We start from the raw sequence: 16,147 nt of genomic DNA on the forward strand, positions 1-16,147 counted from the left end.
ATTTTCATTAGGATTCACTTCATCTTGAGTCATCCAAGAGTTTCTGGAACATTGCACAGATTCTTTTGAATCATAATTCGGAGTATTCTTAAACGAATTTGAAAGAAGATCGTGGAATTAACTAAGAATATTTTGCCAGATCTAACTAAAATTTTTGGGATAATTTAAGAAGCAATAATTGTAGCAATCTCTGTTAAAATAATATCAAAATGTAAAATGTGTATTTTTTTTTTTTTGAAATATTCGCAAAATAACACTACCAGAATCACTGAAACAGATTTCATAAAAAGTCTTTGTGAGAAACTAAGGATTAATAAGATGAAGGAATTACTAGAAAAATATATCGACAAATCTCTGCAACAGTGCTTAAAAGACACTTTGTAACAACCCTTGACATAATTTACAGATCATTATCTGAAGGAATCCTGAAGGAGGTCAAATCTATAAATTGTAAAAATGCCCATAATTTAAAATTGTCTTCCAAATGTCTTCACAAATTCTGAAATGTCTCCCAAAAAACTTCAGTCTTCCAAATGTGTTGCACACTACTCAAATGTCTTCCACTGGAAGACTGGTCACATCTTTTAATATTTTTTTTAGCCAATTCAACGACGAAATTTTAATTTAAGTATGATTTCTATCGAGGATCATAAGAATATAACATATAATGTTTAAAACAGATAAAAACTCAGCCATTCCATGAAAAACCGATCTAGTGAGTCACCGAATTCCGTGAACATTTTCTATTTTGTTCCTTATTCGAAATAAGGATACACGTGTTTTTGGAATTTTTGATTAGGCTGACCATTTCCGAAATAGGGTGCCCAGAAAAATCGCTATTTTGCTAATTTTTTATTTATTAAAAATACATAACTTTTGAACCGCTCGACCGATTGAGCATGAGCATTGATGACCGTACAATTCGTAGTTGCTACTCAGTGATTGACAAGAATCATCGAAATTGTACAGGGAACCAATAGATGTAGCTTGGGAGTAGCATACCATCTTCAATGTACATTTTCGAGGACTCTGAAATTAGTAATGTCAATAACGGCGCCGGCCACGTCCTTACGGTCATCGGGGAAGAGAAGGAATGTAAGTGTGATATCCATTGTTACTGAAGACCGAGTATACCTCTGCATCATCATGGTTGCCACGGGAAGGAGTTTTGTTAGTGGGAGGGCTTCTAAGCTACATGATCGGGATTCACCTTGGTAAGTGATGCGATTCATGTAACCTCTGTTAAAAAAGTTATCTATTAATGCGTCGACATCTTAAAGATCGAATTATTCAAAGGTTTGAATCTCGAAATTTTATAAAACATGAACAAGCGCTTATGTCAACACTTAAAATGACGAACTATTCATAGTTTGTTCAACAAATTCATAAAAAAGTACATGTTATGATACAAATGTGTTATTACAAGCATGAAACGAGCTCACCAATTGGTAATCCATCCTCGACTGAACAGTTACAATCGCAGCGTCAACACGTATAAGCAGTAATATAAAAAAACTCCGATGGCGCTTAAATGAAGTGCTAACCGAAAAACAAAAACACTCCGAGCGCGCGAAAAATGAATCGGACAGCTTGAGTCTTCTCAAAGCACTACCCAAGCGAACGAAGCCACCGAAAACACTCTCCGAGCGCGCGAAAATGAATCGGACTGCATTCAACTTTTGAACCGCTCAACCGATTTTCAATTTTCTTGGACGAAATGAAAGCTTAAGATTTTGGCTTTTCAAGAATATATAAAATTTCACAGAAATTGGTTTTCTACATAAAAATAAATCAATAATTTCCGTTTTTTCGTGTTTTAAAGGCCTCGGGACCAAAAGGGCTAGTGCTGTTCTCATTTTTTCTTGGACGTTCAGTAAATTTTACCTTCACTGCTAAACTTTCAGCGATGTATGTTTTTTTATATTTTGATATACATTTTTTTTTTTTTTTCAAAACAAAATATCAGTCATTTTTCATCGGCACACACTGTAGGTCTCAGCGGAATAGATTTTTTTTTTTTTTTGAAAATTATAACTTTTGAACAGCTCAACCGATTTCCAATCTTTTTTAATGGAATGAAAGCTTAAGATTTCAACTTTTCAGAAAAAAAATATATCTCCAATTTTCTTTTACTTGAAATAATATAAAAATTTCCTAAAAAAAATAGATTCTTTTATACCTTTACATGTAAAATTTTTTTTTCTGAGTTCAATATTTTTTTCTGAAAAGTTGAAATCTTAAGCATTTATTCCATAAAAAAAAGATTGGAAATCGGTTGAGCTGTTCAAAAGTAATGATTTTTAAAAAAAATAAAAAATCTATTCCACCGAGACCTACAGTGTGTGCCGATGAAAAATGACTGATTTTTTATTTTCAAAAATATATATCTCAAAAATAAAAAACATACACCGCTGAAAACTTGAAAGTAAACGTAAAATTTATTGAGCTTTCAAGAAAAAATTAGTACAGCAATAGCCACACGAAAAAAAACGGTAATTTTTGATTTATTTTTATGTAGAAAACCAATTTTTGTGAAATATTATATTTTTCTTTTTCTTCAGCTTTAATTTCGAACAAGAAAATTGAATATCGGTCAAGCGGTTCAAAAGTTATGATTTTTTAATAAATAAAAAATTAGCAAAATCGTGATTTTCCTGGTCACTCTATTTCGGAAGTGGTCACCCTAATCAATAAATCCAAAAACACGCGTTTCCTTATTTCGAATAAGGAATTCGGTGACACACTAGATCGGTTTTTCGTGGAATGTATGTATTTTTTTTTGCATTTCCTTCTCTTTTTTTTGCAGTGTTTCCTAGTAGGCTTCAATGTTGATCTTCAGCACACACTCTTTTCAATTCTGAATGATTACTTACCCACTTCGGAATCATTTGCATTATCAATCCAGCGAGCTGTATAGGCAGGATCGCCAATGTGATATTCTGGAGACCACTAATTACAATACATATTTCTGATATCAAAACAACCGGTCTCATTATTACGCCTGTTTTCCATCCCGTCCCAATCCATACTGTCCCCAACATTCTTTTACACTAAATCTAGGACACAACACACAGAACCCTTGTCGGATTCTCCACATAATCCTTGAAGATTCTGTACAGAATCTCTGTCAGATTCCCCACAGAATACTTGTCGGATTCTCAACAGAATCCAAGTAGGATTCTCCACAGAATCCTTGTAGGGTTCTCCACAGAATTCTTAATTAATCCTTGTCGGATTCTCCAAAGAATTCATGTCGGATTCTCCACAGAATCTTTGTCGGATTCTCCACATAATCCTTGTAGGATTCTCCACAGAATCCTTGTTGGAATCATAATCCTTCTAGGATTTTCCACAGAATCCTTGTAGGGTGCTCCATAGAATTCATGATGAATTTACCAAAGAATTTTTCTAGGGTTCTCCACAGATTGCTTGTCGAATTATCCACAACATCCCTGTTAGATTTTTTACAGAATCCTTATCAGATTCTCCACAGAATCTTTGGCGGATTCTCCACAAAGTATTTGTCAGATTCTCCACGGAATTATCCACAGAATTCTTGACAATCTCTATACAGAATTTTCGCGAGGTTCTCCACAGAATCCTTGCCAGATTCTCCACGGAATTCTTGTCGAATTCTTAAAATAATCTTTGGCAGCTTTTCCACAGAGTTCTTGTCGAATTCTCAACAGAATCCTTGTACGGTTCTCCACAGAATGCTTGATGAATTATCCAAAGAATTTTTGTCGGGTTCTCCACAGATTGCTTGTCGAATTCCTCGCAACATCCTCACATAATCCTTATAGGATTCTCCACAGAATCCTTACAGGGTTCTTCACAGAATCCTTGTCGAATTCTCCAGAGAATCCTTGAAGGATTCTCTACTAAATCCTCTTCTAATTCTTCACATCATCTTTGTCGTATCCTCGACAGAGTCCATGTCTGATTTCGGTTTGAAACTCATTTCGATTAAAACAACTTCCCAATCATCGAATTCAATTACACTCGCTGCTCTCATGAAAATTCAAACGATACCTGCTATCAAAACAATTATATGATGAATAATAACGCTTTTCCCCCTCGTCGAGCAAATTAACGTACTCCATGCATATTTCCCAGGAGTTTTGGGTAATTGTTTCCACCTCGTCTGGCAACCGATAGAAGCAACCACCCGTGTGGCAAATAATCTGGAACTAATTCAAATTTGAATATTTCCATTATTAATGTTCGAACTAATTGATTCAACAGTCGGGAAAGACACCCGCATCGAACTACGGTAATAAACGGAGCTCAGCCAATCTAACTAGTGGAGCATAGCTACTTGGTTCCAATAATGACTCATATTCCTTGGACAGACAGTTCTGCCCGAGAAAGAAGACGTCTCCGATCTGAGCTCCAGCAATAAATTTCAATGAATTAATTAACCTTCCATCCGGGATGGGAAACCCCGTTTCTCGTTCGGTTGATCGATTTGGTGTTGGAGGGAATGTTTATGGAAATTTCAGTTTTCCTCACCCGATTGCAGATGAATGCTTGAATGAGTGTGATTTCGTTTGATGAATATGCTCTTGTAATCAGTGATGGGTTCAACCGATGTGGAAGCATGTAAATAAGAATTGTGTTTTTGCAGGACTGTAAATTTCGGTAAACAGTGACAAGTGCAAATTTCTGCTGAATTTTAAAAAATTGTGTTAAAGTGAACGACTTTTTGGATAATAGGAATTAAAAGAAGGAAACAATGCAAAGCCAACGAAGGGTAAGTATTCTCGAATAAAAAAAAATCTAGTTTACAGACATGAATCCGATATTTCTAACACTTATTATTACAATTTTATTGTCTTCATTAGTGAACTTTTCAGTCCTTGGCTGGTTCGTCTCTGAATGAAGTGTTAACTTGATTTCCCCTGTTGAATCCATCAGGGGAGACACAAAATTGAATGCAATTCCTATTGGTGAACTAAGATTAAACGCTATCAAATATGAATTGAAATGCTTCAAGTACCTGTAGAAGCAGTAGTAAAAACACATTTCTATATAACTTACCCCATCCCCCACTAGTTGAGCGTCATCCTTAAAGCAAATTTAATAATCTCACTCTCTCCATCTCTCTCATTCGCGTCATCCTTCTCGCAGCAATCCGCCGGTTCCGCCATTCCGAAAGCGCCGGCCGTGAAGCGCCGCATGTCCCGCCACGGTTCGGTCCTGATTGAAACCACCCCGCGGCAAATCCCCTGGGACCTCGTAGATCGACTGCTGGTTCCAATCATCGGATGCCACGCCGCGGCCATTGTTTGCTCCGGAGTGTTCAACTTTCTCGGAATTTCCCAGGTGTCGGCCTTTGTGCTGTTCCTGTTCTTCGCGATCCTGACCGTCGGTGCCGCCATCGGATTCCACAGTCTTAAGGTAGGTCCGGGATGTGGGGGATATTGACCCGTTATCGCCCAACGTCCTTTTTCGAGGACGTATAGCAATTTATTTTCTACCTTTGACCAAAGCTTATCAAATCCACTAATTTGATATCATTATGTAAGTTGCGAAGACTGCAATCGGAAAAAAAATGAGACACATAAAAATGATCACCAAAAGTTCATTTAAATCGGATACTTCTCAAATTTTCAGGGATTAAAAAAAACTTGATTTATTGAATTTTATTCTTCAAGCTGAATGCTCGTACATTGCTCTTAACACTGCTCATGAGATCTTGAGCGAGGCTTTGCCCATCTTTCTTACACAATTTTTCTCAGTTTTTCTTCAATCGGATCGGACGATTCAGGTTCTGGTGTATTAGGCGGGTTCGCCTCCTTCGGGACCACATTAACGCCCTTAGCTTCGCACCTATCCATTATAGGCTTGGAGTAATGGCACAATGCGAGATCCGATCAGAACAGCCTAGGACCACGGTGAGAGCGGAGGAAGAGCAGCATGCGCTTCTGCAAGCATGAAGAAGCACAACAGGTACTTGGTACTTGGTGTCCGCTTTTATGTATCTCTCGTCGTCCATTACGAGACAGCCTGGCTTGATCAGCCACTCACAGTACAGCTTCCGCGCATGCAATTTGGCCACCGTGTTTGCTTGTCAGTCCGGTTTGGCACGTAGCCCAGCCCTCTTCATGATCTGCTGGACGAACCACTTCGACGAATTGACCTTTTTGCCCACGTCTCGGGTGGAAAGGTTCGGGTTATTTTTGAAGTACTGCCTTATCTTCCGCGCCTTCTCTGGGTATTCCGTTTTCGGTTTTCGGCCGCTCCCAATGCACCGATTGATGGTCTTCGTCTCCTCGAACATCTCCACAACGCGGTACACGGTGCAATAGTGGATTACAAGCCTTTTGCCGATCCATCTGTGCAGAGGCACGTCCACGTTAGGAACCATGGGTAGGACAAACGTTGGCAAATATGTTGTGCACAGTGAAACTTAGAAAAAATTTAACCCTATGGAATCCTAGACTGGGGATTTAAATTGACTATATTTGAGGGGCTAATACACAAAGGGGTGTAAGCGTAATTTTGGTCGATGTTGAGTTGAGGAGCTTCTACTGGTTCTAAGCGTTCAAACGATATTTTCAGGTGGTTTTTCTGCTCAACACAAGAAATTCTTGACTTGTGTTTTTTTGACTTTCAAATAGAATGAAAACTTCAAAGTAGATTTTCTCAAAACTTCCAAACCGCTTCATTTTTAATGTCAGTCGTTACCACAAGACACGGCATTCCGTCTTTACTGGGCTAGATAAGACTGAGTGCCTTCAAAAATAGGAAATTAGAGACCTCTGGCCTGAAAACGGAGACATAAAAAGAATCATTATTTATTTAGTTGGTGTTACATCAATTAATTTGATAAAACCTCGTTAACGATGTTACGCCAATTTACTCGGTCCAAGGCTGTGTCTCTCCAACCTCGATTTTGGCCCACGTTCTCCAGATCTTGTTGCACCTGATCAAGCCACCTCGCTCGCTGTGCTCCCCGCCTTCTTGTGCCAACCGGATTCGACGCGAACACCATCTTTGCAGGATTGCTGTCCGGTAGTCTTGCAACATGCCCTGCCCAGCGCACCCTTCCGGCTTTAGCAACCTTCTGGATACTTGGTTCGCCGTAGAGCCTAGCGAGCTCGTGGTTCATTCTCCGCCGCCACACACCGTCCTCCTGCACTCCGCCAAAGATCGTTCTAAGCACCCTTCGTTCGAACACTCCAAGTGCTTGCAGGTCCTCTTCCAGCATGGTCCATGCTTCATGTCCATAGAGGACCACCGGTCTTATAAGCGTTTTGTACATGGTACATTTGGTGCGGGGGTGAATCTTTCTCGACCGCAGCTTCTTCTGGAGCCCATAGTAGGCGCGACTTCCACTGATGATGCGTCTCCGTATTTCACGACTAACGTTGTTATCAGCCGTTAACAAGGATCCGAGGTAGACGAACTCATCAACCACCTCAAAAGTATCCCCGTCTATCGTAACACTGCTTCCCAGGCGGGCTCTGTCGCGCTCGGTTCCGCCTATCAGCATGTACTTTGTTTTTGACGCATTCACCACCAGGCCGACTTTTGTTGCTTCACGTTTCAGGCGGGTGTAGAGGTCTGTCACCGTTCCAAATGTTCTGCCGACAACATCCATATCATCCGCGAAGCAAACAAATTGGCTGGATCTTGTGAAAATCGTACCTCGGTTATTGAACCCGGCTCTCCGCATGACACCTTCTAGCGTGATGTTGAACAGCAGGCACGAAAGTCCATCACCCTGTCGAAGTCCCCGGCGGGATTCGAACGAACTGGAATGTTCGCCCGAAATCTTCACGCTATTCTGCACACCGTCCATCGTTGCTCTTATTAGTCTTGTGAGCTTCCCGGGAAAGCTGTACTCGTCCATGATTTTCCATAGCTCTTCGCGGTCGATGCTATCATAAGCCGCTTTGAAATCGATGAACAGGTGATGCGTTGGGACTTGGTATTCACGGCATTTCTGGAGGATTTGCCGTACAGTGAAGATTTGGTCCGTTGTCGAGCGGCCGTTGATGAAACCAGCTTGATAACTTCCCACAAACTCATTTGTTATTGGTGATAGACGACGGAAGATAATCTGGGATAGCACTTTGTAGGCGGCATTCAGGATAGTGATCGCACGATAGTTTTCACATTCCAGTTTGTCGCCCTTCTTGTAGATGGGGCATATGACCCCTTGCTTCCACTCCTCCGGCAGCTGTTCGGTTTCCCAGATTTTGACAATCAGCCGGTGCAGACAGGCGGCCAACCTCTCCGGGCCCATTTTGATGAGTTCAGCTCCAATACCATCTTTACCAGCGGCCTTATTATTCTTGAGCTGGCTGATGGCATCCTTAACTTCCCTCAATGTGGGGGCAGGTTGGTTTCCTTCATCCGCCGTGCTGACGTAGTCACTTCCTCCGCTGTCGTGACCCTCGTCGCCTGTGTTCTCCGTGCCATTCAGGTGTTCATCGTAGTGCTGCTTCCACCTTTCAATCACCTCACGTTCGTCCGTCAAGATGCTTCCGTCCTTATCCCTACACATTTCGGCTCGCGGCACGAAGCCTTTTCGGGATGCGTTGAGCTTCTCGTAGAACTTTCGCGTTTCTTGAGAACGATGCAGCTGTTCCATTTCTTCACATTCCGCTTCTTCCAGGCGGCGCTTTTTGTCCCGGAATAGTCGGGTTTGCTGCTTCCGTTTTCTTTTATATCGCTCCACGTTTTGTCGCGTTCCTTGCTGCAGCATTGCAGCCCGCGCTGCATCCTTCTCCTCCAAAACCTGCCTGCATTCTTCGTCGAACCAATCGTTACATGTCCTCCTTTCCACGTACCCGACGATGCTCTCGGCTGCGTTGTTGATGGCTGCTTTTATGTTGCTCCAGCAGTCCTCAAGAGGGGCTTCGTCAAGCTCGCCCTCTTCCGGCAACGCTACCTCGAGATGCTGCGCGTATGCGGCAGCGACGTTCGGTTGGGCCAGTCGCGCTAGGTTATACCGAGGCGGGCGTCGATACCGTACATTGTTGATGACGGATAGTTTTTGGCGCAGTTTCACCATCACTAGATAGTGATCAGAGTCGATGTTAGCGCCACGATAGGTTCTGACGTCGGTAATATCGGAGAAGTGCCGTCCATCGATCAAAACGTGGTCGATTTGTGATTCCGTCTGCAGTGGTGATCTCCAGGTGTATCGATACGGGAGGCTGTGCTGGAAGTAGGTGCTGCGAATGGCCATGTTCTTGGAGGCGGCAAAATCTATCAGTCGTAGGCCGTTCTCGTTCGTCAGCCGGTGGGCGCTGAACCTTCCAATCGTCGGTCTGAACTCCTCCTCCTGGCCAACCTGAGCGTTCAAATCTCCTATGATGATCTTGACGTCGTGGCTTGGGCAGCGGTCGTACTCGCGTTCGAGCTGCGCGTAAAATGCGTCCTTGTCATCATCAGTGCTTCCGGAGTGAGGGCTATGCACGTTTATGATGCTGAAGTTGAAGAACCGGCCTTTGAGCCTCAACTTGCACATTCTTTCGTTGATCGGCCACCACCCGATCACACGCCTTTGCATATCACCCATCACTATAAAAGCTGTTCCCAGCTCACGTGTGTTGCCGCAGCTCTGGTAGATGGTATGATTACCTCTAAACGTTCGCACCATCGAACCTGTCCAGCACACCTCCTGCAGCGCTACGATGTCGAAACCGCGGGTCTTCAGTACATCGGAGAGTATGCGTGTGCTTCCAATGAAGTTGAGAGATTTGCAGTTCCACGTACCGAGTTTCCAATCGCTAGTCCATTTCCGTCGCTGTGGTCTTTGCCGATTGTTCCGGTCCGTATTCTCTCGTTGACGTTCAATCATACGGTGGGCGAAAAGAGACCAAACAGGAACCGAGAAAAAAAATAAACCTTATAAGAGCCATGAGATAAGAGTTTTATTCTTCATAGTGTCGGAGCAGATTGTTCAAGACCTGACACATTTTTGGAATTACTTAATTTTCTCTAGCAATTCTATCTGATTTTTTTTTTCTAAAGGAATTTTACGAATTTTCCTAGAGAATTTCTCCAAGAATTTTGTTTTGGATGCCTCAAGAATTCAACATGGATTAACCCAAGGAGAACCACAGACAGGGAATTTCTCCAAAGATTGTTTTAGGAATCATCTAAATTCCTCCAAAAAATCTTTGTGAAAGAAAGTCCTAACTTCTCTTAGATTTTATGCAGTGATAAATCCATTTATTTCCTTGGGACATCCTACAAGGTTTTCGGTGAAGCATCTTCTTCAATTGAATCAATAAATTCTCTAGAAATGCCACCAGGAGTTTTTAGGGATTCCCTATGAAATTGGAATTTATATAAGATTGCAACTAGAGATTTATTTTCTTAAAAATACCTTTAGCAATTGCTCCAGAGATTTCTTCTTAGGTTTCTGCAGAAATTCCTCCTGTAACACTTTGAGATTTTCTCAAGTAAGCCTTGAAGGTTTTTTTAAGGAATGTGTCCTGGGAAAGGTCAAGAAAAATTTTCTGAAAAATAAATCCATGAGGCACTTTTAAAGAAACCTGAAGTAACCTCATATGAAACAAGTGGAAGCTTTAAAGTCACTCTGTATGAACAATGATCTCTGAAATAAGGCCAGGACTCCTGAGAAAGCTTTAAAAGATTTCCTAGATAATTTGCTAGGATAATATAAACAATCAATAGAGTCACGGGATAGTATTTCGCAGTTTTTTTTAAAAGAATTTCTCGAAAGGCATAGGACAGAATCTCTATAGAGATTTAATGTAGGAATGATCAGAGGAATTATTGGGAAACTTGTTGGAGTATTGGCTGATGTGCAATCTTAGATAACCTTATGAAATTGCAAGGGATTTTTTTGGGAAACTTTCCAAAAAATGATTGGAAAAAACTGCAGGAGTAATATTTGAATAAAATGTTTCTCTAGCATTTTTTAGAAAAAAAAAATATTTTTTCGAAGAACCTCTTGAAGAATTTTGAATTTCTGGGAAGAATCGTGGATGAATACTTGATGGAATTCATATGAACCTGCGGAGAAACTTTTGCAGGGTTTCTTGAAAAACCTCTCAGCTTTTTTTAATCTCTGAAATAAACTTTTGAAGATTTCCTCGGGAAAAATTCCGTAGAAATCTTTGGAACATCTTCTGGAGTAACAACTGGAGAATTCAGTTACAGGATAAGTAAAAAAAAATCACTGGCGAAAATTTTAAGATAGTTTTGGGAAAGAAAATCAAGGAGGTAATTACTGGAGGTAATAGCTTTGGAGTTCTCCAGGATATCTTGGAGCAAATTCTGGAGATTTTTTTCTGAGCATCTCTGGAAGAATTTCTGGGAGAATAAGTAGAGAAATATCTAGAGAGATCCCTGTGTGAGACCCTGGAAAAATGTTAATAAATTCACTATGTTAATTCCTGAAGATTTTCTTCGGAGAATCGGAGACAAAATACTTTATGAGCCTGTTGAACCCGTTATAGTCTGTGAAGGTTTCTTAGGAGCCTGTGCAATTTTGCATTAGGATTCAATGCGAGCAAAATTAGGAATTTATTTAACAAATTTGAAAATAGTAGATAACAAATTGATAAACAGCCAAAATTCTGTTAATTTGTGTAGTTTTTTTGCTTTAACTTCTGAAGATAACTAAAATACAATTTCTTTAGCAGTTTGAAAGAAAATTTCATATGGTCTGGCGTAAGAAGTAAATATATGTGTTCCACCAGCGATGTGTGCTTGCACCCATACATGTTCGAATTATTTATGTTATGATTAAATAATTAATTCTGAATTGAATTAAGTCGCATGACCGTTATGGCCAAAATTATATAAAACAATCACGATCTCCGAGCAGGTGGAAAGGGCTGAACAAGATCATTAATTGCTTGTTCTAAAGTAATTAATGACGGTCGAAATCAGCTGTTGGTTTGTGGAGATAAGAGATAAAAGATCAAACCTAATATCAAAAATTAGTATGGAGATGTATTGAACCATATCTTGTTAGGATATAATAAGATCAAAACAATATCTGGAAAGTTTGTTGATAGACCAACTAATCAATATCAAAATGTGATCTGATAAACGACCAAGAATAATAAAAATAAAAAGTCGGCAATCAGGATCAGACCATTGACCATTGATCTCTACACAGAGATGCTGACCGTTCGGCTATATCTCACAACTGGAGGATGATGGAAATAAGGGCATCATGTTCCTTTTTCTACAGAGGTTTGAGTCCTGCGCGCGGTACACAGGTATAAACGACTGTTTGATTACTTATCATTTGAATTGAGAATATAGGCTGTAGAGGATACCATGATTTAGTAGTGAGTTTTTTTGTTTGAATGTCAGACATTTCTTGAAATTGCAAATGTTTCCAACAGTTTTGACATCATCGGCTGGGTTATCAATTCTGGCAATGTTTTGGATTTTGTTGAACTTTTTTGAACACTAGTAAAACATATGAAAAAGTATGGTAGAGAGCAACAGAATTCTACCATTTTTTTGCTGTATAGTATGGACACTTGAATTGTTGATTATATCTGTTGAAATAATCAGACCGTTTATTGTTTGCAAATCTGGTTAACATTGATCATAATTAATTATTCAAAAGATATATCGTCTTGCTCAATCCTTTGTAGGGGCATGTGGCGGGACCATCATCATCAACATCATCATCACGTTCTACGCTATCTGAGACTACATTTGCTCTTAGAGGTTGCCCCGACGTCGCACTGTTCAGTCCGGCTATTTTGTGTTATGTGTCATCTCGAAGAACTAATTTTGATCTTATGAACATATTATCAGATGTCGAACCATCACGTTGTGTTCCACTACATTTTCGAATATCTCTTCAATATCAGATTGAGATATGAAATTTCCGTCTGCTCTGTATAAATTAATGACTTATTATCTTTCGAGTTAGTCATAAGGAGTTCTAATTAGGGGTTCAACTCCAGAGAAATGGACAAAACCTCATAGTATGTTTTTGAGGGTAATGACAAAATTTTGCACGGTATTGTACAGCTAATGAAAATTTCTTTATTTTATATTTATATTTCCAAGAAAACAGAGTGTTTGTGCCAATTTAGGACTTAGTTTGTTCCTTTGATTAGAGACATTTCAGATGCACACCGGCTCATAGTTTTTTATCAAGACAGAGCTTGAATGAATTCTCAATCTTTATTGCACTTTAAATATGTTGGGTGTTCATCAGCTTATGGACTATCATTATATACGCTATGAGATTCAAAATTTTGCCACCAGACGGCGACATGGTGTCTTTGGCAATGTTGAGCTATTCAACAAGTTTACCCAAGTCTCTATCTCCATAGCGCTTGAGCTGCTGAACATCTTTGCTGAAGGCGCCATCTATCTAAGTGGTCAGGATCCTGAGATATCCGCAAAACAAAAGTGTCATGCTTACTAGCGCTGCCTGGTGGCAAAATTTTAAACCTCATAGCGTTTACAATGATAGTCCTTGAGCTACTGAACAACTTTGTCGAAGACGCCATCTTTCTAAGTGGCCAGGATCCTGAGCTATCCGGAAAACAAAAGTTTTATGCTCACTAGTGCCGCCTGGTCCTGAGATATCCGCAAAACAAAATTTCTATGCTCACTAACGCCACCTAGTGGCAGAATTCCGCAATTCAATGACCACCATATGTTAGCCCTTGAACTACTGAACAATTTTGCTGAACATCATGATCCTCTATTTTGAATACTTTTTAAGATAATGATCATTTATAAAAAAGGTCGTTAATCTGAATTTCGGTCCTAAAATAGTGGTCGGAAAAAAAAAACCGTCGGTAAGAAAACGGTCGTAAAAAGAGGTTGGAGTGTATTTCTTTTGCTCAAGTTTACATTTTTATTAGTTTATAAAAATAGTATTATAAAAAATTCTTATATTTGGGATGGGACATAGGCATTCCTGGTTCTAGAGCCTTGGTTTAAGCGCCATTGTTTGATCTCTAAAACGAGATCATATTTTGCCTTTTTCCCGCTATAAATAAACTGCTTCTCATAAATTTCAACACATTTGTTCAAAATAGTTAGCATGATTTCAAAGATAATAGTGTAGTTGATACAAAACAATCGATAACAAAAGTATTACATGATAGATTTTAAGCCAGTGAACAATTTGATAAAAAAAGATCATAATGCCTATTGAAAATGATCGTACCAAATTCTTCACGGTACCAAACATTCGCTCTTCTGCTTAATCAATACACTTCAATGTGCAACGTGATTAAGGTAGCAAAGAATATAATCACTCAAAAAATCTAAATTCTTGGATTTGACGGACAAAAGTTTTTTACGACCTTAAAGTTTCTTTTACTTACGAAACTACGGAGAATCCTGTTTGAAGAGGAAACGTTGAAATGTAGTAAAATATCGGAGCAGAAAAAAACAAACTTATTGAAATCTACTAGAAACCCTAGTTTTCATCATTTCATCATCCAGTAAACCAAAATCCGAAGAAATGAATATGGTTCAAAAATGAATTATTCAAAGCCATCGCATTTAATTTAAAAATCAATTCTAAAAAATGCGGCTTCCGCAGTGTTTCGGAGAGCCCAAACAAGACCGTACGTTTTCGGAACGTCGGGAATGGTGTTTCGTTTTGCTTGTCTGCTGGGCAGTGCTTCGAAAAGCCCAAGCGAGACGGTTCGTTTTCGGGACGCTGAGAAACTAGCTTTAAGTTGTATTTTTCCTCCTTATCCATGGATCGCATCACTGACCATTGGTGACTCCCAGATCTTTTCCTCCCTCACTAATAAACACCCTTCCCGTGGTGATTGTGGAGATGCAGAGGTATTCTCGGTCTCTAGAAGCAACAATCATTACACCCTAACATTCCTTCTCCATCCCAACTGACTGTAAGGACTTGGCCGGCGCCGTTATTGATCAATAATATTAGAGCTGCTAAAATTGTACTTCGAGAATAAGCGGACACTCCCATCCCTTATTCATTTGGATCGTAGTGCAATTCTTACCAGTTCCGATCAATCACGGAGTAGCAACCATTGACATGTACAGTCAGTCTATGCTATGCTATGCTAAAAAATGCGGCTTCCGAATTTCTGGTTAATTGTTTTTTTAGAGTTATGACGCATTTCTTGCCAACTTGAACAGCTTGGCAGAGCCCTCTCAGCTTTCAATCAAATTTTCTAGATGTGAAGAGCTTGACGAGCTTAGCCACTTTGCATACCACGGTACTTACGGTACTTAGTTTTTTTTTTTGCACAATTTCTCTGGAATATCTTTTGGAATGGCCAAGATTTTGCACCCGATTTATTTCTTCGAAACAATCTAGTCGAAAAATGGCAGCTCCTACAAAAACATGTTGTATGAATGACTGGTAAATAATTATCTCATATTTTGAACAAAAGAAAAAACAAAAACTTTATTTTAAGCCTACACTCAAAAAAAAATTAAAGTTGATTTAAAAAAGTTGTCATCTTTTATTACGATGAAGTTTTGTCACAAGATAGGTAATTATGTTCACTTCTAACAGTCCGTACATTTCCAAATGCGCACTTCAAAAGAAAAAAAGTTTCTCCAGCAAAAACTGTTTCTTGTTTTCAAACAAAACTAAACAAGTTTAAGTCACAATTCTTTCATAATTCAATGAATCTCAATGAGCGAGTCAATTTGGTATAATTAGTTTACTTTATGTTATCGAAAACTTCATATAAGTATAGGGTATTGCACTGTTTTAACTGTGAATGAAAATTTGACGTTCACTGGCCTTGAAGTCTACAAATTTTATGGGAGCGTGAAAGAGAGAGAAAGATTTTTGTGCGATGACCTATTACTCATACACTGAAAAAATTGACATGCAAAATGTAAAGTCGATTCAAAAAAATCTTCAATATAGGAAATCGTGTTTACTACCAACCGTGCAAACACCGCGAGGTGGGTACTTGCGAAAAAAAAACAAATTCCCAGCACACACTTTATCTTGCCCTAAATTTAATTTCTGAGCGCGTCATTTTTAAACAAAACTCAATAATGGGAGGTTGGAAGTTTATTACCTGTCTTAAGACAAAATTTCAATAAAATAAAAAGTTACGATATTTTAAATCAACTTTTAATTTTGAACATTTTTTTTTTTGCAGTGTAGGCCACAAATGAGATTTTTACCCAGTATTTGTACTCAAAAATTAAGCCAATAATCCAC

The 16,147-nt window shown here is 39.4% G+C and overlaps 1 protein-coding gene across 1 annotated transcript in view; it reads left to right on the forward strand.

Annotated features, from left to right (window-relative positions):
* Positions 1–16,147, forward strand: part of LOC5576206 (D-beta-hydroxybutyrate dehydrogenase, mitochondrial) — a 375,927-nt gene that overhangs the window by 25,875 nt on the left and 333,905 nt on the right. The window contains exons 2-3 of the mRNA XM_021853088.1: positions 4,628–4,753; positions 5,131–5,400. Of these exons, the coding sequence (XP_021708780.1) occupies positions 4,736–4,753; positions 5,131–5,400 (288 nt within the window). The 5' untranslated portion in view covers positions 4,628–4,735. The remainder of the gene's footprint in view (positions 1–4,627; positions 4,754–5,130; positions 5,401–16,147) is intronic.

Source organism: Aedes aegypti, chromosome 3 (assembly GCF_002204515.2).
Source record: "Aedes aegypti strain LVP_AGWG chromosome 3, AaegL5.0 Primary Assembly, whole genome shotgun sequence".
Taxonomy (NCBI): Eukaryota; Metazoa; Arthropoda; class Insecta; order Diptera; family Culicidae; genus Aedes; species Aedes aegypti.